At 33.6% G+C, this 25,400-nt stretch overlaps 1 protein-coding gene across 4 annotated transcripts in view; it reads left to right on the top strand.

Moving 5' to 3' along the window:
- LOC105832228 (alkaline phosphatase) overlaps positions 1-23,934 on the top strand; it is a 216,083-nt gene extending 192,149 nt beyond the window's left edge. For 3 of the 4 annotated variants that reach the window (XM_036291922.1, XM_012672983.3, XM_036291923.1), the window contains one exon: positions 1,711-7,829. In XM_036291922.1, coding sequence (XP_036147815.1) covers positions 1,711-2,163 — 453 coding nt within the window. In that variant the 3' untranslated portion in view covers positions 2,164-7,829. Of the gene's footprint in view, positions 1-1,710; positions 7,830-22,324 lie in introns of those variants that run through there. The other variant, XM_028193493.2, reaches the window with a different exon arrangement.
- The last annotated feature ends 1,466 nt before the right edge of the window (positions 23,935-25,400 follow it).

The raw sequence follows: 25,400 nt of genomic DNA, 5'->3' as shown, positions 1-25,400 counted from the left end.
AAACAAATGTAACAATTTTTAACAAGATTACAAAATAATATACTGATCGATATTCAAGATTTTCGAATTTAAAATTATCATTTTCTAAAACTGATTTATGTATACTAACTTCATATGTGTGCTTGGTATAGTAAAGTGTGGAAACAATTAAGATATTACAAAAATTATATTTTATCCAATCATACACACTTTTCTAAGTAAAGTCAATTTTTTTTAGAAAAGACTATTTCAAAGATATACATTTTTAAATAGCGTGTGATGTTATGAGAATTAAAAGCTTGCTCTTTTAAGATCGGTTGTTCCGACTTCTTGATAAACTTACCTATTAGATAAATATATGTTCGTCTTTATTTATTTAAGAAAAGAAATGAAGATAGACACATGCTTACCTGGTAGATAAATTTACCAAGAAGTTGGAACAACCGGCCCTTATTTGCATATCACACCGAATAAAATATGTTTATTAATATTATCTGATATTAATTTTGTTACTTTTTTATTATACAATATACATATCAATACAACAATTTTCTTTTGACGACTATATCTCGAATTAAACTACATTCACGTAAAGTATAGATTTCTACATGTATATAAAAAAGATATACGTAAGTCTCTTGGAAAGTAAATTGTTTTTATGTACGATTTACAGACATGTATGTGCGTACATATCTGTGACAATTTAATGTTTTCCACTACAACATTTTTCAATTTCCATGTTAAACGTTACAAAAAAGTTTGTTTTACTACTTTTGTCGTTTTATTGCTATATTTTATATAGCCGCAGTTATAAAACCGGCCTTGATTCATTAAAAAAATAATGCTCCGTTGCCCACCATCCTACTACCATGAGTAGTATTCTTCCGTAAAATGGATGAATAGTCTTCAACACTTTTCTGACAGAATTTTTTTTATTGTTTACTGCAATTCATTATTTGCGCCAAAATAGTACAGAAATCGTATCTTTGTAAAGTTGTTTTATCACAATTTCACTAGAACAAATTTTTATATCTTTCTATCAATTAATATTTATAATATTAAATATTTTTTACTTTGCCATGGAATGTTTAAATGTGATTTTAAATAAGACATTTGAAAGACATCTTAAAAAAATATCTAAAAGATGTCATACAAATCGGGACACACAAGACGTTAACGTTAAAAACGTCTTACAGATGTCTTTCTGATAGTTCCTTGAACTGTCTTCGAAATTTTATAATGTCTCTCACAGATCAAAACGTCATAATGTTCTCGAGGAGTTTGTATATCTGAGTTTTCATATGTTTTCTCCAAGGTATGTAAAATTACAAATAGAATTTTAAATTTCAACACAAAATATAAATCTTACATAAGCTTAATACAATTTTTCATTAATATCTTATTAATATTCGTGTAAAAAAGAAACGTAAATTCAAGTTTTTTCTTCAGTTTTTTTACTATAAGCGTTAAATTCAAAGTACATAATTAATTTCAACTCAGTAATCAATTATATACGTTTTTTAACCTATTTTTGATTCACGAATTAGCCCTGGTCGCCTATAAATTTGGGATTTTATCATTACACGTTTATCAAGATTTATTAGAGTCAATTCATCTATTTGCATTCTTATCGATCCCGTCAAATTTTCCACCAACAATACGCACGGGGGTGCAATCTCTTTGCGTTCGATTTGGGCGCAGTAATTGCATCTATAATGACTATGATTACAGACGTCGGGCGTGCCGAGGGCGTGGGCGACGCACGGGGGCGAGGATGTGCCAGTGTTCGCCGTCGGGCCCCTCGCGAACGCCCTGTTCTCCGGTAGCGTCGACCAGAGCTACATCCCGCACGCAATCGCCTACGCCGCCTGCCTGGCCCATCACGCCAGCCGCTGCTCCCGGGATTCTAACAACGTGAATGCCAGCGACACAATGAACACCGCGCCGATAAGCTGTCCCTCGGCAGAGCCGAACAGCGCGGCGATATCCAGCGACGTGATGAACGACCGTATGCGAAATCCACCCCCGAAATCCGCCGCCGCCGCCAGTCCCTGCCGTTCGTTCGTCAGCAGCCTCTCGGTGATGCTGATGCTGGTGCTGTTGCTGCTGTTGCTGTCGCCGTTGATGCCTCTGATGCCCGTCGTTCTGCTGATTCCCCGGTGCCGGTTCGAAAGGACGAGTTAATGCGCTCCTTTCTCCCGCGTCCAAGGAGGAGAGCGGCCCCCTGTGTGACGTCGGAGATACATGACAGCGCGGAGAAGCCACGGGATACCGGCGTCCTGAACGCGACGCGGACGCATAATAATGGTCGACGGAGCGACCGCAGTGTAAATTTGATGGGGTACACAGGAACCCCTTCGAGAGTGCCTCGTTCCGAACGAGTAGTGATCGCGTTTCTCGGTGAACCGTTAAATGGATCGTTGCCCAGCAACCATACGCTACGAGGATCATCGAGTATTGGTGCGAGAGTAAAGCGTGGAGGACCCTCGCGCGGAGAGTCGGTAATGGGAAGGATTCCGTCGCGAGGGTCCCCTCGAAGAAAGGCGTATCCTTCATCTTCACCTCGCGTGAGAACGCGACGGCTGACAAACCGACGACGAATTCGTACGATGCGCCACGTGACATCGTCGCTGAGATAAAACGGCGTATCCCCCTTTTTTAGTCCTCTCATGCGATTCTCACGTGTCTCGGAACATAGTCGTGTACTTTTGCTTTATGTATAATAATTTAATTGATACGAGTTCTCGTCTGAGAGATTGCCCAAAAGCTCCACAAACTTTACGCTAATGACTAAAGCTCTTTTAATAAAGAGCTTCAATGAGAAGATTGGGAGAGGGGTCTGTCATACTTACTTATTATTCCGAGAGTCTTTGAACTATGGAAAATTATAGTTCTTTTTTATATATTTTTAACATTTTGAATTATTGTCTTAATATTATATATTTTAATTTTGATAATACTTCTTTATAATTATGTTCTCACATGTTTTTCTTTTAATTGAACGAATTCTCGCATGGGAAGATTAATTACATTGGTCGACTCTGCGAAATGTTTCAGAACTATTGCTATTTTTTTGCAATTATATTTCTTTCGATCGATTAAATATAAAATATATTTTAACCAAGATAATGGTCTTTATTAAAGTACAGTTTTTATTCTTGAATTAAATGAAATAATTAAAATAAAATTAGATGTATTTTAAAAAAATGCAATTATACCCTAAAATTTATAAATATCCAAATTGGAGATTGAAAGATTGATCTAATTTTACTTATTATATTGCCTGTAAATATTAGCTAAACTTTCTGTCAAATAACAAAGAGGAAGAGAATTGGTTTTGAAAATTTGTTTTGATTTATCAATTAATCAAAGAATTTGTGGATGACAAGAATGGCGACGTTTCTGATACATTCCGCAGTCACGAAGATCTATCCGTCTATCTTTCAAGTGGGGACTTACCGTAATTCTCGAAAGCATGTTTTGGATTCTTGCCGTGTGGTAGCACATTACAATGAACTGATAACGCAGCCTCGCCGATTTAACAAACTGTCCAACGAACAGGCCGTAAAGCAGTCTCTCGATTCGTGAGATTTCTCAAGTAAGTAAAATGTAAATATATATTAAGAATGAAGCAGACACAATGTATAAATATGAGACACGTGTCACATCACACATCGAATGTAAACTACAGGTAGGATTTAATTGCCGAATCGAGACAGACTTTTTATCAGTGCACGTTGACACGCTATCATTAATTTTTCTTTCTCTCTTTCTCTGTTTATACTTCTTTAAATTATTTTAAATTTTTCTAGAAACATTTTATAATGCAGTTAAAGCAATTTTTTTACAAAATTTATTTTGCATTGGGTGATTGTGAGAAGAAGGGTAATTTACAGATGAAATTTTCGCACCTTACGTAAATCAGGCTGTTTCGCTTAAATTATTTTTACCTTGAGCTTCTCGCAATCTAGAGAATTTTTTAAAATAATTTTGTCACTACGGCGAGTTGGACACGTTTTGTCCATGATTAGTCCGACAGTCCGTCTCGCTCCATTTCCCAGATTTGTCTGCTTCAAGCAATTATTATTGAATAATCCACCCGCGCCGTCTTTTCAAGTTTATTCGTAATGTATCGCTATATCGCGCTGAGTGGGAATTGGAGATTTGCCGGCGATGCACTCATGTATTTGTGACTAGCACTGGGGGAATTGCAGCTGCGAGAGTCTCTTCGCCATTCAGTTCTCCAGAATACATTCTCACGAGGAGTGTTACCGTTTCCAGTTTTGATGGGGCCGTGCGAATTTTATAGAGCGTTTCGCGCGTATTTGCGAGAGCCATTCTGAAAGATAATTTGCCTTTTAAGCACTGAATCACGACTCTGAGTTATAGTCCCTCGGTAAATTGGCGTACAGATTGGTAATTGCGCCAACAGATTGCTATGTTAGTTCTGTTTCCACTGGCAAGCGCTAATGAACTTAAAATCGCGTGTGGAATAATAAGGACGCGTATCATCTATCTTGAGTGTGAAAACCAGAAGATATCTTGCAAACAAACATAAATAGAACTTTCTTTAAGTTGATTATTAAACAGCAAATATATTGATGAAATAATTGCAACAGATTGCTATTGCGAATGTTTTTCTATAATGTATAACATTTGTCGACTTGAAATTCTTCTATCAGATTTATGGAATTTAACTATTTTATGCAGGAAAAGACGAACGACGTTGTTAAAGAATTGGCTTTTTTTTCAAGAGTAATACGTACGTTGAATACGAGAAGTGGCAGATACCTTTGCAAAACGTGTGCACATTTGTCAAGTAATATTTTTGTCTTGCTTCCAATTTCATTACATTGCATGTGTATTCTTGAACAGTTATGATATTTCTACTCGCGGGGAGATGTCTCCGAGATCTGCAGCCAGCGAAGACATTGACAAGATAATAGTTGGAACGAATTCCTATTTTTTTCCATCAAGCGTCTTCTAACTCAGCAAGGATTTTGCTAAGAGTGGCTTATTTCTATGGCGCTTATTTTATGCGGGATATGAAAAGAAGCAGAAAATATCTCACAAACGTGCATACGTCGAGCAATATTTTTATTTCGCTTCCTATTTGTAGAGACTTGCCTCCAGGAATATTTAAGTCAGCTTTAAATTTGTAGAAAAAAAAATAAAGGCACAAGACGTAACGCGATATATGTGTATGTTAACAAATGGCAGCCTCGAGATGGCTGGAGTTAAACGACGATGGAGGCTTTGGCAGGGTAAATTCATCCTCGGGACGACGTCGTTTTTACGATCGCGCGACGTAAAAAGTGGTGCGAAGTTCCACGGGCAACGTAAATTCTCTCTCGGTTTATAGATAGACGCCGTAAAACAGTTATAAGGACAACGAATGGGACCGAGCGTGTCCGCCCGCATTGTTGGGGCCAGAACAGATCTTATCCTCCGTCTTTAATTATCCCTACGCAAATTATGGAGAATTATTTGCGCGGCAATTACAGTTTCCATGGCCTAGTGTGAGTTTTTAATTGCTAACAAAACCAACATCTCGATGAAATAGGAAACGAATGTAATTAAACTGGAGGTTGTACGTTAGATAGTCGTTTATTAAACGGGATCAGGAAATGTTGCATTGTTAACATATTTTAACATAATTTTACTACAATTTATTTTATAAAAGATGCACGTAGCGATGTTTTTTTAGAAAAAAAAAATTAGCTAATCTATGGAATATAAAAACATAGAGTTCTTACACTTTGATCCGGTGAAAAGAATTTTGATAAAAAGCATATCGAGAATAATGAAATAATGAAATCTTATTTCTCGGTTATTATACAATATGAAAATTTTATGATTTGCGTCACGGAAATGTTTTATGTCAAAATTTCAATTACCGCATGGAAGAGTGTTTATAATTTTAGCGAAAAAGAAACTATTTTCCTCGAAGCTTATTCTTCGGTTGTTTAAATTATACAATATGAAAATCTTGATTTTTGCCACAGTTACCAAGATGATTTATATTAAAATTCTAATAGCTGCGAGAAGTATAACGTCTATATTGTAGCAAAGGAGAAATTGTTTCAATTTTCGATGGAAACCTCTCAATATACACTATAATGCTTTTTTTGATTTGTAATTTTTTGTGATCAAATTTATAACATTTTCTGAAATTTTTCTATTATTTTTGTTGTAGTATATATAAACATGTGTGATTAAATTGATCAATTTACTTTCACCGTTTATTTTTTTTAAGGTACATGTGTAATATGTAATACTTATAATGATTTTTACTAGTTACGCGCTCAGTATAAATCAATTTTATTAATTATTTTTTTACAAGCATATAATATATTAATTATTTTATTAATTTATGAATTATTATTTGAATTTGTTTATTAACGACGTATTTATTCTCTTATATATCTCATGTGATATTTACAGTACCTGAACATATAATATACTATTTAAATTGTTTAAAATAATTATGGTTTAGGTATTTAAAGTTAGTAATTATAATAATCTGGATAATTTAAATATTAATAGAATTGAAAAATTTCAAATTTATTTGTATCATAAATAGATATTTTATATATGTTAATCATCGGTAATTCTCATTAAACGCTCTACGAATTTATCATTTATTATTTACATGTAATAAGTTAAAAGATAATAATTAAATATATCAATACACAGTTTTGCAAAATTATTGAAACCTAAGAAAATTGCATTATCTATTTATAGTTTCCATCGAAGTAAACGGTTCTCCTTTACACATACCTCAACATTTAAACTAGTTATGAATAAGGAATAAACATGTGGTAATTGTGCTGCATTTTCCTAGATTTTCAACGACTTGAGGTACTTTGCTGTAGTTTGAATGCAAGATATCGAGTAACAACGACTCGTAGATGGATAAATGTTACTGTGTTGGCGCATCATGTAAAACTGAATACACAAGTAGTAAAACAGTCGTGATAAACGTGAAAGAGTAGAATCCTTTGCAGACAAGGTACACGAGATGATGGTTCTTGTGAATTACATTGCATTCTGTTAAACGCACCGTTCACAATCCGACTCTACATTCCTCCGACTCGCATTCGTGCCGTTTAAAACCGGAATAAAAATTTAATTCAGGAAATTACCAACAAGTGCAACCTTTTAATTGGCCTGTGTTCTAAGTGAATTGCAAATTACAAATTATTTGAACTTTAAATCGCAGCGACGTAAAATCGTATTTATAGCAAAGTTGTTATACCACAAGGAACTTCTACGTGCTGGCAACAGACGCTACGGAGTTGCGTATGAAATTGCAAAAGATGTCGTCCGGCAATAACAATATTAATTACAAAGTTAATTCTTTTTTGTTGGAAACAATTCTCATTAATAATTATATCAGAAATTGACGTTTTATTAATATTTAAATATACACGAAGTAATAATAACTTTACATTTATCACGAATAAAATTACATAAATTATGACATAAATTTTCCGAAGTTAATAACATTGCCAGCTACCATCGATTTTTGATTAATTTTACCGGCAATGAATGAAAATGTGTCAATGCGCCGCATAATTTAAAACGTTTAATTGCGAACATATGATGCGTGGCATTCAAGCCGTTAGCTATTCAAGCCGAGCTTACACACGAGGGACTTATGTTTCAATATAAATCTAGCGATCGTGCGATGGATCACGTGAGACCAAATTACGACAAGAAAATGCGATACGCGACTTCACCGATCTATATATATTTCTGTAAAGAACATCAATACAAATTATTACGAATGTAATTTATTATAGATATCTGTATACTATTGTTTCATAAAAAAGAAACCGCAAAACGTCTGCGTAGTTGTCCTTCAAATTATTCCCCCATTAGATTTCCCTTCTTTTACACTTTGATTATAACGAAAAAAAAGCCTGGTTGAAACAATTTGTAAATGTAAAACGCAAGTTTGTAAAAATAATTCTATTAATTAATTAGTGCCATTACTATAGAATTTTTTGATCAATTAAACCGAATTGAACTTTGTTTCTTGTTTTAATTTGAATTTGAAATCAAATTGAATCGACAAAATTTTATTTCCGAATTGAATCCGAATTGTTGACATAACTTTAAATTACATAACTTTAAACTAATTTATTATTAGATTAAATATTAATGTTAAATATTAAGATAATAAAATATTTTTGTTTAAAAAAATAATATTGATTGTACGAGCAAACAGAGAAGAGATAAAATTATCCATTACAGGATAAATTTTACAGACAAAAAGGCCATAAATCTGTTTGCGTGATGCTACGATTAAGTACGAGAGCGCCGTAATTCAGGGGATAACAAACAAATAATGTTTTTATAGCTATCCCGGATCATGTATTTTGATAGTGGATTGTAATAGCTGTACGATAAAGTACTTTAATTCTTTTCTGTATCGTGTTATACGATTGTGTGAAGGGCCGATGGTGAACACAACATAAATCCATGGCGGGATACTATAAATCTCATGGCTTCCTATTATGATTACGTGCGGGCATTATTCCGTAAGTGGTGTATAATTCATTTGCTCTCAAACATATTATGAGATTTGCGCTTGTAGATCTTTCGCGGTCCTCGCTAATGCGGCCTAAGCGTTGCCTGGGAGAACATTCTGTAGACAGTTATCTGCGAAGTTTCAAGTATCTACGAATGGAACATCAACGGAGGGGGTCACGTCAGAATCTCTTTCTCAGGTATGTCAGCAGGTGACAGCGGGAGATAAAACTGATGCGACAGTCGATTTAGCTTTACGTAGAGTTCACGTTTTATATAGGCTCCTGTTTCTCGCAGTTTTCCATCTATTCGTGAATTCTTTCACCTCAAATCATTTTTTCATCAAAAAATTGGAAAATCAATGCTTTTCCAAATTCGTTTCGACATAACGTTTATACGAAACAAAGCATTCCCGACATGTATTATTCAGAAAAACCGGAAAAACCCTGAAATTTTCAGGGAATTTTTCGGAAATTTCTTTTTTATTTTTGAAAATCATGAAATTTTTTGGAAACTCAGAAAAATTTGGGGAATTTTACTTTTAAATTTAAATTCTAAACTGTTTTTAACAAAATTATTTTTTTTTATTGTATATTTTTAATTTTTTTTAAAACAAATTATTGATAATCAATCAAAAATAAATATGTCATTTAACAATAAATATACATCTGTGTACATTCATATACAATCTCGTGTAACGCGAATATTTTTTAAATCAATGATAATAAAAGACAATACATTGTTATGAATTGACTTTGGGTGTTAATCGCGTTTTATATTCTGTTCTTTTAGTAAACTACGTTGCAGACAAATCGTTATATGCTATACAGTTGATTAATATTTTTTTAATACTTTTACTGAAATTTAATATTCTCAACTCTGTATTATTAAAGTACATTCAAATATATAATAATTTATTTGAACAATCTTGATATTTGTTTGACATATAATTTTAGAGTGGAGTATTATTACATAAATGTATCATATAGATTATGAAATATATACATATATAGATTAAAAAAATACTTGCTAAAAAGATCATATTCATTATTATAAAACTGCAAATATTAATAGAAATACCGAATAAATACCAAAGTTTAATATCGAAAATATAGAGATACATTAGGAGTTTCTCATTTATTTTATCAAAGTCTGATCCAATTAGCTTTTGATTGCAAAACGTATAAAAATGCAATTAAATTTGTTTATATTGAAACTAATTACTTACAATTGTTAATGTGAAAAGATGTCTGGTATACAATACTAATATAAAAACAAATGTTTTCGATTCATTAATTAATATTAAATTAAATTGCAAACGATAAAAATAATATAGTTAATTGTATTTTTTCGTTAAAAAGATGAGTGCTTAACGGTTTGAAAAATTAATTAATTTAACAATACATTCAAATTGCAATTGCAAAATTACGATACATACACAATCAATATAATTCACAAATCAAGATCGATCTTCTTTTTAAATTGGTTTTTTGTTGCCTTAGATGTTTTATCTTCTCTTTTATCGAAATAAAATTGCTGATTTTTCATTTCCAATTTTGATGCGAATAGTGATGCGTCGAATCTGACAAGGGACGGTAATCATCGCTAGTGAATAGCATATTATAATAGTACCTTCTTGAAGGATCTTTGAATGAAAATTACTGCCGATAGAAGTGCTATCTAAGTATAACAATCTTCTTAATGTAACAATTCTCAAATAACGACGCGATACATTAAATCGTGGCACACTAGCTTTGAAACTTTAGAAATGGCACGTTAGAAACTCGTGTAGTTCACGAGGAGGAATTGCATCCTGTTACATGTCCGCGGCAGAACGTTACGAGGCTATAAGCGTGTTAGACGATTAAACTGTACCCCATGTACGCTCGAGAAAACGTATGTTATTTGGAAAAGCTGTTATTTATTTAAGATGATCAAAAGATGTATACTTGAAAATGATTGAATATTTCATTTAATTTAATTTCCGATTGAAATGTGCAAATATTGGAATATTTTGATATGATTTCTAATATTATTTCTACATTATCATTTAAATATTCATTAAACTATATTTTAAATTTAATAAGTATTTTCTAAGTAGATAATTTATAAAGAAATTTATGTATATGATATTTGAAGGACAATGGTCCACGTTCGGCTGTGACGTAATTTGATCACAATTAGAAACACAGCGTGATTACAGCGCCGTTCTCTCTCTCTCTCTCTCTCTCTCTCTCTCTCTCTCTCTCTCTCTCATTAAATAATTAGATCCAAGTATTTTTGTTAGCACACCATACATTATTTGTATTATTAAATTTATTATTCGTATTATTAAAATAAACTTAATTATACTAAATATAGAAGAGCTTTATGTTATCACATATAAAAAGAAGTTGAGAAATAAAAGTTTAAATACATAATATTGAAAGAATAATGTTCTTAAAGAGAAAGAAAATGTGAAAGATAAATCGGCGAATTAAATTTGATATATTGTATTGATTATATCAAAATAAAGCATAAGAGTTGATTACATCAATTTGTATTCAAATCTATTGCATACTCAATTCATGGAAACAAATCATTAATGAATTAGTTGCGCTATTTTTAATCTTGCCCTTCATAATTAATAATCGGAAGAGAATAAATTATTGATAAAATAAATAAATTGACATATCCCAACTTTGATCATTTTGCATATTTCACAAGTAGTTTGCACAAGAGAGAGAGAGAAAGAGAGAGAGAGAGAATTTAATGAAATTTTATTTTTATTTAAATTAACATTAAACACATTAAAATGCATTTTAAGTCTGGAATTATATTTTATTAATATTTAATAATAATAATAATAATAATTTAATATATTTATTTAATATACTAAATATCAATTAATATAGAACGACAAAGTTGCTAAACTGACAGATCAATTACTTCGTAATGCCATTTTTATAAATAATTATGATATAATTATAATACACACAATATATATTGTGAATACATAAAAAATTGGTTTACGTTAACGTGTTAATGAAGAATTTGTGGCTTTAGGTGTACATTGTAGATTAAGTTTACACAATGCACTTCAGATCTCGTTTATGGTGGGCGTTGTTTCATGTATTACAAACAGGAAGTGTAACATCGTTGCTTCGTTAGAAGTTTGTTAGCGTAGCATAAAGGTGTAATAAGCAACGTTACGAAGCGAATGTTAACCTTAACATGTTATCATAAAAGATAAAATGTGCCTCAGACCATTGCATTTTCTGCCTTTATCCATAATACTTCAAGAAGAAATAATTATAAAAAGCCAACTATCTTTCCCCAAATTATTTAAAATTATTAAAAATTTCCGACATTTTTATATCCGAAAATATTTGACGGAATTTTTAAATAACTTCTGTTGAAATTGTATATTACAGTTTTAATGGATTTTAATATGTTTTTGGAAGGAGGCAACAATAAAAAAAAAATTGTTTGCTTTATGAAAAAAATGCGATAAATTTGAGATCATCCTGTTGGAATTTTATTATTATCAACAGAAACTTGCGCTCTAAAATTGCGCTTAATCTGGAAGAGAGCTGTCCGGCACGCGTACTTTATGCTCGATCGGTATTTTCACTTCCCCATTCTCTGCCTCATTCTTGCAAGTCCTGTAAGGGTAGGAGAGTCTGACGCATTCCAAAGAGGTTCGAATCGATAAGAAGTCATCCACTGCTCCGGATACAAATATATAATCTTTTCTTGCATTGAACACATAAAATGTTACTCGATAATGCAATTCTGATTTTTTATGCATCAGTTCTGTAAGATCACAGATTTTTTGGTAGAATATTATTTTTAGATTATTCTATTCTTGGATGAACGCGTAGTGTATGTATTTTTTAAATTTAATCTTTTGGCTATACTGAGTTGAACGCGAATTCCGTACTACTATATGGAATGCGACTAAAAAATGCGAACGTTATTTTGATGAACAAACGTAGGTCCAAACAATTGAGGCATTCCTGTCTGATAGCAATGAGGCTCCGAGGTACAGAAAAGAGCCAGTGCAGTGACGTTTTGACCCAGAAAATCGTTTATAAAAGGAATCCACTGTAATAGCGTTTCGCGTTCCAGAGAATCAGCAGAAAACTATAATCACTAAAGTAATAACTAAAGATTAATAAAAAAACTGAATATGAATATGTTTGAATATGAATTGAATATAAAGATGATTGCACGTTACGTGACACATAAGAAAGTCGATTGTGAGATAAGAAAGAAGTTCTCTATTCAGTTCATTCTCTAATCGTTCAGAGCTTCATTCTTAAAGCCATTCTCTTTGGCGCTTTTTGATACTTAAACCGCCGCATTAGACGGTCATCAATTCTTCTTGACTTCTCTTCGCGAATTCTGCGAATGGTGAATTTTTGCGAAATGAATTCCGTTGGAGAGACATATCCGAGCGTGCCGATATCGATTATATTCGCCAAAGTGAGATTCCATCCGCCGTGAATTGAAATTGAAATTTGCCGTCGTGCAACAAGTAGTTTAACGTTCTGGCAATTATCGCGCCACGCCGAGTCTGATAAAGCGTCACGGGGTAAACAGCCGATGGAGCTGGATAGGAAGAAGTTTCGCATTAGAAGCTTTTTGCGTCGTCGAGTTCGGTATTACGCTTTGCGAAACTTTCGATCGATTCGCATTATTTCCGGCGGCTGCTTTTCGTTTGCGCTCAAGTTGCCTGCGGTCATGCATAGAAATGCTTTATCCCGAATATTTACCAGCGAAGTCATTAACATAACATTCACTCGATAATTACATAGCAATTTCGCTTTTAACAACGAGATAATATATACAAATATGTGCACGCCAAGCGAAAGCACGCTGCGGTTAAATGAAAACGTTATCAAATGCCTTTTCGGCCGCATGGATGTAAAAGCGAATTCAAAGCTTTTCGATACCAACTTTCGATACCGTAATAACTTATAGTAAATACACGATTACTTTCGTGTCTAGCAGTTTTAATCATAGAAAAAAAATTGTTGAAACAACCAAGAACTTTATTAATTTAATAGAATTACATCCGTGATATAGATAGCCAGTTTTCCGTGCTGAAATAGTGAAGTTTTACAGTTGAATAAAATTAATGATTATAATAGTATATTGTGTAACAAGTGCGGTGAGTCGGCTATTGTTCACAAGTGCGAGAACGTATGAGCCAAAGGCGAGCTTTCGACGCACATATAACGCAAATGATTATAATCATATTTGTGTAGTAGCAAATTTGTTAATACAGCAAGACAACTTTTTGCGAAAATTAGCAAATATATAGAGTAAAATTTGTAACTAAAATTTGAAAAAACCAACTAAACTCATATATTTTTGCTTCTGTAATGAAAAAAACTTGTTAAATTAGCAGTTTTTATTATAGTAAGAAATTTATTTAAGAACTGTTAATTACTTCCAGCCATAACTCCCTCGTTGAACTATTAAATCTTCTTAATTATAGATGTTGAATTCGCACAGTAAGTTATAGCTTTGCTGAATCATCTAATCTAATTTTTTCCCCGTGAAACTTTTAGAAGAGATCTTAAGATTGATTATACATGTTACATATATACATTCATCCCTTACTTTTTCTTCTAAAAACTGTCTTTGTAAAACAGACTGTAAAATACCTTGCTAGCAGAAAGATTAATCAAGATTAATCGCGAACACGACCAGATTCGCGAGAGCAATACGTTACGTTGCGAGCAATCGTGCTTGCCCTTTTTTTTTCGATACAAGTTCAGACGACGGGCTGAACTCCCACCTGAAGGGTTAGGGACAATTTGTCATTCTGTTCCTCGATAAGATCGTAATCATGTTCCTACCGCCGAGTGACATGTATTGCATGCCCGGGCTAAACAGCTGCCTAATAACATCGATCATCGCGGATGTCGAAGAATCGGTTTACGTCGCGGAACACAGGGATTTATTCATTGTTCGGCGGAATCGGGCGTCTGTCATGGAAATTCCCGACGAAAACGGCAAAGGACATAAATGCCGTGAAAATTGTGAAGTGGCACGAATGCTCCGCCGGGGAATTCGACGTACTTCCGCTGGAACTGGCTTACGACAGGTTGTTTAGCTTCCTTTGCTTTCAACGGACGGACGGACGGTGGAGCGAGATGCATGGTCCGCGTATTTGCATAAGTTTATTGGAAATACAGAACAACGCGCGGGAACTATGTCAGCCTTGTAAAGTATGCAATTTGCAGCCGTCACGTGAGAGGCAAGAAGTATCGCGATCTAGCAAATCAAAAATTTTGTCTTTTAAGCAAAAAGAAACCAGAGGAAAATCTTCTCTTTAACATGCGCAATTATTTGCGCAGTTTTGCTCTTGATTTAATAAATTATTATGTTAATAATTAATAATTCTGTTAATATTATAATTAATTATTAATTATAAATGCAATAACTTGATATGAAACATAATACAGACATTTAATAAAAAATTACAATAGAATTAATACTTTGTTCTTTTAGCACGTAGTAATAATTTATTTACTGATATCACACGTTTAGTCGAAAATTTGTGTTTTATTTGTGAATACACAAAAAGAATAATTTTACTGAAATGTCTAAAAATCTTTAGTTGTAAATACGAATCCGAAGATTTGTTGTTATTGGATTATATTAAAATACTTATAAGGGACGTTTAAACATGATGAGGAATGTTACAAAAATTAATATAATACAAACTCGGTCGTTTTAGGTTGAAATATAATTTTCACATTTTGTACAGCTGTATAGAAATAATTTTAATAATTAAATAATCACGCAAAATTTAGATCTTTCCTTTCATAAATAAGGGTTTCGAAAAAATGTCAAGGCCTCATGTTTAACGGGGCTTCGACATATCGGCGTGAATTATGATATATTTCCATCAGGTTTTCGTTCGCAAGATCCATTTGCCTGCGTGCCTTTTGCTCGGGCTCATTGACAAATACCTTTTCGCGGGAGATTTCTTTCTAGCGAGCACCCGCGGCAGCGAGAGACTGAACCCCCCCCCCCCCGTATGTCAGCCGCGATATACGAGTTATATGAAAGCGCTTCGGAACTTCTCTCACGCATCCATTTCGCAAAACTTGCGAACAGGTACGTCGATGGATGAAAGTCACCAGCACTTGTATCCGATGGAAAGTACGACGGAAGATGTACGGGAAAAGTCCCGGAACCTGCCATCGCATTTCTTTCATCGCGGATGCCTCTGCAATCTGAAATCAAGTCTCGCTGAATGACGCTTCGATCGAACGTTCGCTTTTTGCTAGGGCTTTTTACGCTCAAAGCAATTCTCGAACTTAATCCTACATTTCAAGTTATTAAAAAGCTGTCGGCGGAAATGGACGCTTGCTACACGGAAGAGTTGCTATTCGACAGGTACGTAGAGATATACCGTCGCGATATTAGATAATGAAATTATTCGTTTGCCGAAAAATAACGAATGAAAATCTGACTGCGTCTCTTGCAGTTTAGTTATTCAAGGGTCAGTCGTTAGACCGAGTGCAACCCAATCCGATTACCGATTGGCTTTGGGTACCTCGTCTAAACTATTCAACATCGATTGATAACATTGGTGTAGGAGCGAGTTAAATTTCCGGACACATCCGCGTGTGTATCGGGAAGTTGCTCGACTACGAGTCGCTCCTAGCTGAACTCACGATATCGATTTCAAATTATAGGCAAACATTGTCTTACAGCTGATGAACCCGACATCTATCATCGACAAGCGAGAAGACGCAATAATCAAACAAATTTGAGAAGATGAAAGTTTACGATCAGATACGAAAAGTTACGCGGACATGATATGTCAAAATTTTATATATAAACATACGTATAATAATTTTTTTTTAACAATAAAAAGAAGCAAGACTATCCACATATATGATGATCCTTGCTTTAACCTGAGAATAATCATCTAATCTTTTTTTTTTGCGATCTTGAGATAATTTCTACAATGAATACATAAATCGTAATTTGTTTCTATTTAAATTGTGTCTTAGAATCTTTAAATAAATTTTGGATAAGTAGAAAGTTTTGTTGTAACGTGAGTTTCCAACCCTGGTATGTAAAAACGTCCCGTGTGACTATTCTCGAATTAATAAAGTGTAAAAGTTTACGAAATAAAAATTAAAAAATAATTAATAAGAATAAAAAGAACGAGAGATTAAACGAATACATTTCTTGTAGTTATTTAACAATTAAGTACGACCGTGGATTGCAATCTGTTTGAAAATGGACGCTTTTTATCACCCAAGTTTCATCTGTTTATAAATAGCATAATCGCAGCGCAATATGCAACTGCACGTAACAATGTATGGACTGTGCAATAAATTCCAATGATAAATTCTTGACGGAAAAGAATTTTTAGATATTGCTCAGTTATCTTTGCATTCCGAGCTGCTATATATAATATTTTTCTAGACGCAATTTAACGAACTTTAAATGTGTAAACGCATATGATGCAAACTGTTTGAGAACGTTATTTTCCATTGTCTGAATTTTATATTCGCACATAAGCAACATAATATTTGCAAGTGCGAGCAATATAAAATTCGAAAGAAAGAGATTTTAATATAAACTCCTCGCTCTCTCGTTATTTCTTTACATTTACTTTGTTTTTGAGATTGCGCTTGAGGAAAATTGTTTTCAGAGCGCTAAATAAATAACTACTCCTTTTCTCTCTCTCTCGTTCTCTCATCAGTTTTTTTTTTTGCGTAACTTTAAACCGTTTTAAAAATATTTCGAAACGTTTGTTTCGGATCACCGTGTCGAATAAACGGTTGAATGAAAAAAATGTGTCGCAGCGTGTAATTGTCCTGTAACGTGGGACGCGTAAATCGTAACAAACTTTAGTGATAAAATTACGAAGGGAACGGGACGAGTGGCAAGGGATAGTTTCATTTAGTCGGATTTGCGTGAAAACGTCGCGTCCCGTAAACAAAATGCCCGTGTCCCGCGACATATTGCACGGGCGCGCGTGATAAACGCGAATCGAACGTGGCGAATCGGAGAAGAATAAAATTAATTTCTGCCAGGCGCGCGATTTCTGCAGTGGATTTGGGCTGCAGCGCGTTGATGATCCCTTTCACGGGCGAGCACTCGAAAGACGATATTTACGAGGAAAGGTAATGGACCGTGATGAGCGGCGGAACCGGCGGAAAACGATCGGCGTGAATGCGCCGCGAGGACTGCGATTTGGAAAGCGCTACGGTAGAATTACAAATTATTAGAATTACGATCCGCCGGTAATAATAAAAGAGGAGGGAGACGGGGAGAGAGGAGGCTTTTTCATTAAACGCTGAAATATACATCGCGTATGTACAACGTGAAATGAAAAGGGCAGAGCTGCCGATCGGATACGCGGAATGCGTTTAATTATCGTAACGCGCGAGAAATGTAGCGGAATAAAAGCCGGGTGTCGTAAGCCATGGTTCTAATAGCGTCGGTGCTTGAATTTCAATTTTCACTGAGAAAAAACTTTTTGTTGCCCAAACAAAAGAGAGGATAGCTAAAGAGGAAACAGTTACCATTGCAAATCATTTGTTATTTTAAGAAACATATTGTCTGAGATACAAATCACATTTGTTCACTTAGAGTTCAATGGCTATAACAGCAAATCAAATGTAACAAATTATTTGTACTCAAATCATTTGCTACAGTAGCTTCTGTCTTGTTAATTTAACAAAAATATTTCTCTCAGTGTTCCATTGAATTTCATTATTTACGCCGAGAGAAACGCCGCGCAGTTTGTCCGTCAATTCGACTGTCGCATTTGCGTTGTTGCCTCTTGTGCGTTAAAAGTTCTCACTATTCTTAATTTTTGAATTGCAAAAAAAAGAACACGAAAGAGGTAAATCTTCGCGACGCGCACTTTCAAAATTAAAGCGACGCGAAGGAATGTCGTCACTTCAGCCGAGCGACAGACAGAAAGGCGTCGGGAAGCGTCAGGTAGAGAGCCCTCGCAACGTGAAGACGCGCGTCTTGCTTGGGCAAACTCTTCTTCGACAGACATGAAAGTGGCAAGTTTGCCCCCGATTAGCATCCGACGTTCTTTGATCCCCGTCGTAGACGAACACTCGTGCTATTGATTAATCAATGTCCGTGCCTCCCGCAGATCCGCTCTGTCGACACAGATTCTCCTGTACCTCTTTTTAATACTTCCGCCTTACGCGATTCCCGCTCATCGAAACTTTCCGTATCGATCGAATTTCGAGCGAACTTTATTTGAATGCCGTACAAGTAGAGGGAATTAGGATTCGAGCACCGATATCCGCACACCGTGAGAGGGAAACACATGCATACAAATGTGTCGTGATTGCAAACTTTAATTGAATCATCAATTTTTCATTAAGATGGTTATGAATGAGAGAAAACGGCGAGGGAGCACGTGAAAATGTTTCCCTTATTATACACGGTGAATTGGTGAATGAGTAAAGCTGAATTTGATTTTCCCCGCGGCTGATTCAGCAGAAATTTGATTGCACCGTTTCTTTCCGTTTCGTAATTTTCTCAATTCCATAATTTTCGACATTACATGACATGTACACGCGAGCGTATGATTGCTATGAAATCATATATACTTCGAAATTTTTTTGAAAAAATTCGCAGAAAAGTCGATTGAGTAAAACGTGTAGACGACTCAACCAAATAAAAAATTCAATAAGCGTGTTTCCAAGTTCGCATCTTCAATGCGACGGATGGGGATGAAATTCTGCCAAGTCAGGCGGGTATATTGGCCGAAAGCAGATTGGAGCTCGAAATACTGTAAAGAGCCTCAAGATAGCGATCGTAGATTGTACTATGTATGTACAACGAGACAACGCAACGGTGTAATTGGAATTCTCAGATTCTCTATAGAGATATAACTAATAATAACCTCTTCACGTTTTTAAATATAAATTTTCTTCGTAACATATTTCATAATAAATTAAAATTATATTAATCTCTAAGAGAAATATATACATCTATATGATTATTATAAAACAAATTGGACACAATCTAATAATTACATTAATAATCAGTTCATGTTTTTATTAATAGTAATAAAGTGCTTAGTTTCTGATAAATAAGGAAATGTCACTTTAGGAGATCTTGGTATTGGCAGCTTCTCTAATAATATATTCATGAAATACACTTAACAAATCTGAAATCTTTTAGTTAAGAATAAAATTCTGATACAATTTTTCTTTTTCTTTTCGTTAAAGAAATCTTTTATTTTGAATAAAACTTTTTATCTCGGTAGACATTAACTTTTAAGTACTTCTATGATTAATCCTCGCTAATTTAAGTATGACAAAAAAAAACAGTTTATACATATATATTCTTTGCGATAACGAGTGCATTTCTGTATGAAAAAAATTACCTGTGAATATTGGGAACAAAAATAGTAACTTGAATCAGTTTTGTTGAAAAGTTTCTCTTTCTCTTTCTTCTTCTCTTTTTGCCCCCCCCCCCCTTCTCTCTCTCTCTCTCTCTCTCTCTCTTTCTCTCTCTGCTAACATTTCAAAATTTAATTATGGATGAACTTAACATGCGAAATCGAAAATTGATTTAACAGGCCTTCTGAAATTGAATTTTAGAAATGTATGACACGAAATGTTATTATTGCATTTTCACTTAACTAACTTTGAATAAACTATGCTACAGATTTGATGTACACTAGTTTCATGCTTTGCTTTGATTTGATGCACTGAAGAACACAATTCAGTTCTATAGACTACTATTGAGCATACAATCTGAAGTCTATTTAATTATGTATATTTGCGCGGCAAATATTTGTGTTTATATACAATATTGCACAATGACCAACCAGCATTGTAAACACAACATAATGCCTATATTGACTGCACGGAAACAGCAATTACAAATATTATTAATAACAGCAATTTAGATCAAGTAGCTAAAGTGTTGACGTAATTGGAAATATTATTCTGAAACATTAAAGTTAATAATATCAGTAATGATAAATAATAGTAAAAGTAGAAATATTTTTGTATTTATTGTTAAATTATATAATAAATCATGAAAATAAAATAAATAATGACAAAAATTTATGAAAAATAATAATCTACAATACATCGTCCGTTGGGTGATTTTCATTTTATCTCTAGTGTACCGTCATTTTTTTCACTCTCGAGACGAGACATCGCGTTATTCTAGCGGGAACACAGATGGAAGAATTTTCCTGAAATGCTGTCAATGCACCATGATGAATCGACTGCTACCTGTCGATTACATGTCGAATTATCGTGTCGATTGCATGCATCCAGTGATAATCTACGGTATCCGCGGTGGACCGAAAGATATTACATACACAGAAAAAAAACAATATAGCCAATAACATATGTAATTGCGGGCTACCAACTACATAAAATACACAATACAATAATATTTACTGTTAATGCAAGTACAATGTTGATACTGCAATAGCATATATTATTGTATTAAATATATCTGTAGTTGGCAGCTCACAACTACATATCTTATTGGATATTTTTTTTTCAGTATACACAGAAATAAAAAAGGGCCAAATGATGGAACCAATATAATATTTGCTTTCTCATGTAAATAAAAAAACAAATTTTCTGTATTTTTAGTGCTTCTAGTAAAATTTCATCTCTTAATTGCATAAATATTATAGCGCGAATCTTTTTTAAACTGCATTTTAAAATAGTATTTTAGTAAACATATAAAAATAAAACTACATTATAATATTTAATTAGTTTGCATTTGAAATTTTAACGTGATGCAAAATTAAGAGAAACCTTGTGAAAGGAAGCTTTCAATTTAGCAGCAACTTCCGGCGGAACTTCATTACAGCGTAATCGAACGTAACGGGTGACGCTTAAAACTCCGCAATACTGAGTAATCGTTCAATCATAGTCGTATCAGAGTATGGAGCTAACTTGGCCGACGCAGATAGATGATTTCACTATACGTCTGCACGCTCGACCGGAAACAAGGCGGATTAAGAGATCCTTCAACGTTAACTCTAGCGTGCAAAACCTAATTAATTCCAAAATAACACTAAGCTATTTGCCTCAGCAATGTCTATGGTGTCTAATCGACCATAGACACTTGGTCGATTATTTATTAATTAATATTGTTAACGTGCTGCTTCGAATAATACAGAATCATGAACAACAGAAGTTAATTGGTATTTGATCAATTATCTCTTAAAGTATTGTGCATTTCGTATAGTCAATAGTGCATCTGCAGGCATATTTGTGCACAATTTTATATATACGAATATATATGTATAATATTAATGTTATTATTAGAGCAATAATTTTTTGATATTTCTAAATATATAATATATAAAAAATAAAATTTTATTAATAATAAGAGAATCTAAACTGATAATCAATTAATTAATTTATTATAATAATCAATTTAATAATAATAATAATATTAACAAGCATTTATTACCTCTTTCTTACTAAATCAAGGATCAAGTGTGAAAATTTTTTTTACTTATTTTATTACCTTATTATTTATTTTTTACACATATCACTGTCAATATAATTTGTTATTATAATCAATAATTTTAATGTTTAGAAATACAGAAGAAAAAAATTTTCAATCAAAGTATCTGAAAATTTAGCTAGATACAGGTGTGACAAAAACATTTTATCGGTAGCAAAATAATTATGTAGGACGCTGTATGAAAAATAAAAAATAAGATTTTACTATTTTTCTTTCTTATTACAGCTTTATTATATATTTTTTTCAGAATGACTCAAACATAATTTTTCTTTAAAGCTGCCGTCTTATTCCATCTATATTACAGCGGAAGATACGTTTGCGTGATAGAGACGCACAAGCTTACGGGTAATCCTAATCGAGCGAGGAGATCCGGAGGGCGCCGTGCAGCGAACAGCCTTAATCGAGTTTTCGTCTCGATCATGTTCACGGACATAGGTGAGGGATCACAGCTCAGCAGGACCATATCGTTGCAGTAAGAAATCGTCGGAGTTACCCGTAGGAGCTGCGTTTTCCGCGGAGGGGGAAGATCGCGGGCGAGCTCGCCGAGAGTAATCATAATGAAGGATCACGCAAAGAAGCGATATTAATGTCAGGCGGCGACGGAGGAGAAGGCGAAGAGAGATCTATATATAAAATCATAAGAAGAAATCGAGATATTTTCTTTCTTATCCCCTTCCCCCCACCCCCTCTCTCTCTCTTACTACATCTTCTCTACCCGGCGAAACGACCATCTGTCGAAGACGTCCACGAGAGTATCGACTAATGGCATACGAGAGGGTGAACGAAAAGCTCGGGCGAGAATGACGACCCTTCGGCATTCAGGCCCGGAATTCGCCGCCTTCCTCTCTAAATCCCGCCGGATTTCGATGAATTATTCGCGCTGTCCTCCGGATCACGTCTCTCTACCGGTAGCACCATCGGATCCGACTTTGCGCACCGCGGATTTTCGCCTTTTACATCGCTCTCCCAGGAGGGGCGGATCGCACCGCCTGAATGGCGAACGAGAGCAATTGATATCAAGAGATAACCGTCCGCTTTTGCATAGAATGTCCCGTCCATAAATTTTTTAATCAACTTCAAAGTGGTTTTCCTTTAACAAAAACATCAAAACACCCGTGGTTCTCGGGTTAAAAGTGCTCGACAACAATTATAAAATTATTGGGGCGATTTATTTTTTGCGTATATCAGTATTAAATTATTTTTTTTATATTGTAGATTAATTAATTCTTTTGCTTATGAAGCTTCGGGTCTGCAGAAATTACATTTAATCGTGAAAGCTTTGTAAACAGTTAGTATTGTTTATGTTTACGTAATACGTTTATTGGAACATATCAACAATTTACAAATGTTTGCTTATTACCGGATGCATAAAGACGTGATAAATTTTCCACGATCACGCATTAAAATTCAAACGCTGCGGGGATATTATTTCATGGAATGCAACTTGCTAGCGAAAACGCTTATAGTCGATTCCAGCAAGGAATTATCGCGTAACTGTTTTGCAATACGTTTCAATTATATTAATATCTACTCGCGAACGCATTAATGCAAATGTCTGTCGTCTCGCATAATTTTGGTTTCGAATCCAACATGCAGTTTCATACATTTTACGCATTGCAAACTATGCGTGTGCATTCGTATTGATCGCGTTTTAGCTGTAAAGCCGCATCCACACCGATCGATCGCAACATCTCATCTATAATTGAATTTTTCAAATGTTTAGATATAATAAAAATTTTTTTAAATATATAAAAGGGCATGGCTATAATATTTTTCCACTTATATTTAATATTTTTTATTAAAAGCAAGGCAAGCATATTTTTCAAGAACAACATTCTGTTACAAATTTTATATAATTAAATTGAATAAAAATACTAATGTTAATTGAATATCCTGGTTTTTATTAGAATTTTGCAATATACAGGTTGAATTTTATTATATTAAATTTATATACATTTAAAATAATTTAATTTAATTTAAAAATGCTCTGATTAAATTAAAGTAAATTTAATTTAACTAATACTTAATAATTAAATAAATTTGTCTAAATTTGTCTAATATTATAAATATCTAAAATGTTAAATAAAAATTGCATAGGCATCAGATTTTGAAAATCTCCGATAATCTTTTTCGGCACATGAAATGTTGTCTGTACATTATAAGTAGACGATGTACTATCTGTTTCGATGTGCGTACTACGTAAAGGTAAGCCGACACATATGAAGATATAGGATGTAACTCAGTATGGGCGAGACAATTTCTCCACATGCTCAACGTATCATATATCACGATTAACTTGACTTAATGCTCCAACGATGCTCGGTATATGTGTGAACCTAAGGTAATGTTATTCACTACGCCGGAATTAGTCTCGGAGGAATTAGCCAAAGTCACGCGGCCAATTAAACTAACTATTCAACAGTCTTTGAAAAGGCAAATGAAAAACTAATTTACGTAGAGCTTATCACGCATAGAATAATTTTTGCAGAATTGAAAAAATATTTTAAAATATATCTACACGGCATGTATATAATTTCCAGATTTTTATTATTATTATTATTAATATTTATATGTTAACATTTGCAGACTACTAAAATTTCAAAATTTAATAAGACGTCTTTTTCTCTAATATAAAGTATCACTTTTATTTTATGTTATAAAAAGCTTGAAATTGCAGCGTACAGATTATTTTAAGCTACCTATTTTCATTCGATCAATAATGTAATTATTTTTAAATCTTAATTTTTGCTTATTATAAAAATCAAGATTCAGAATTTAGTCTATCAAATTTAGAATAACATTACTTAATTAATCTATACAATAGAGAGAAAAGCTCCGAATTATTGAACATAAGTAATTAATAAAAATTATTATCAATTAATAAGATTTAATTTAATTAAACTATAATAAAGACTCAGTATGTAATTACGAATTTCCAAATATTTATTTTAAATTCCTATTAAAACTTGCATCATGCCGTACAATCTGCTTAATGAAAAAAGTTGTTAATTAAGTTAGTAAATATGCGAGTTAATTTAATATGCGAAATTTCTAGAATAGAACATTGAATATAGTAGCTTCTGACTATCTGTCTATACAACAGTTACATACAAGTACAGATATATCTAGCACAAGGGTGTATAGTATTCTACTGTGGCTGAAAATAGATAGATATGTACTACTGCGATTGCGTTTGCATGAACAAACACAGTTTGTAATCTAGGTGCCTGAAACGAATAAAATTCGACCATTCACGAAACGATTTATGATAAATTCACACGATTCGAAAACCAATTTCTCAACTCTGTACATAATTTGAAAAATTAATACAGAATCTGAGGACACAATTGTTCAAACATAAGAAAATAAACACAATATTA

Source organism: Monomorium pharaonis, chromosome 9 (assembly GCF_013373865.1).
Source record: "Monomorium pharaonis isolate MP-MQ-018 chromosome 9, ASM1337386v2, whole genome shotgun sequence".
Taxonomy (NCBI): Eukaryota; Metazoa; Arthropoda; class Insecta; order Hymenoptera; family Formicidae; genus Monomorium; species Monomorium pharaonis.
Note: the sequence above shows the minus strand (reverse complement) of the source record. Positions and strands in the feature narration are given on the sequence as shown.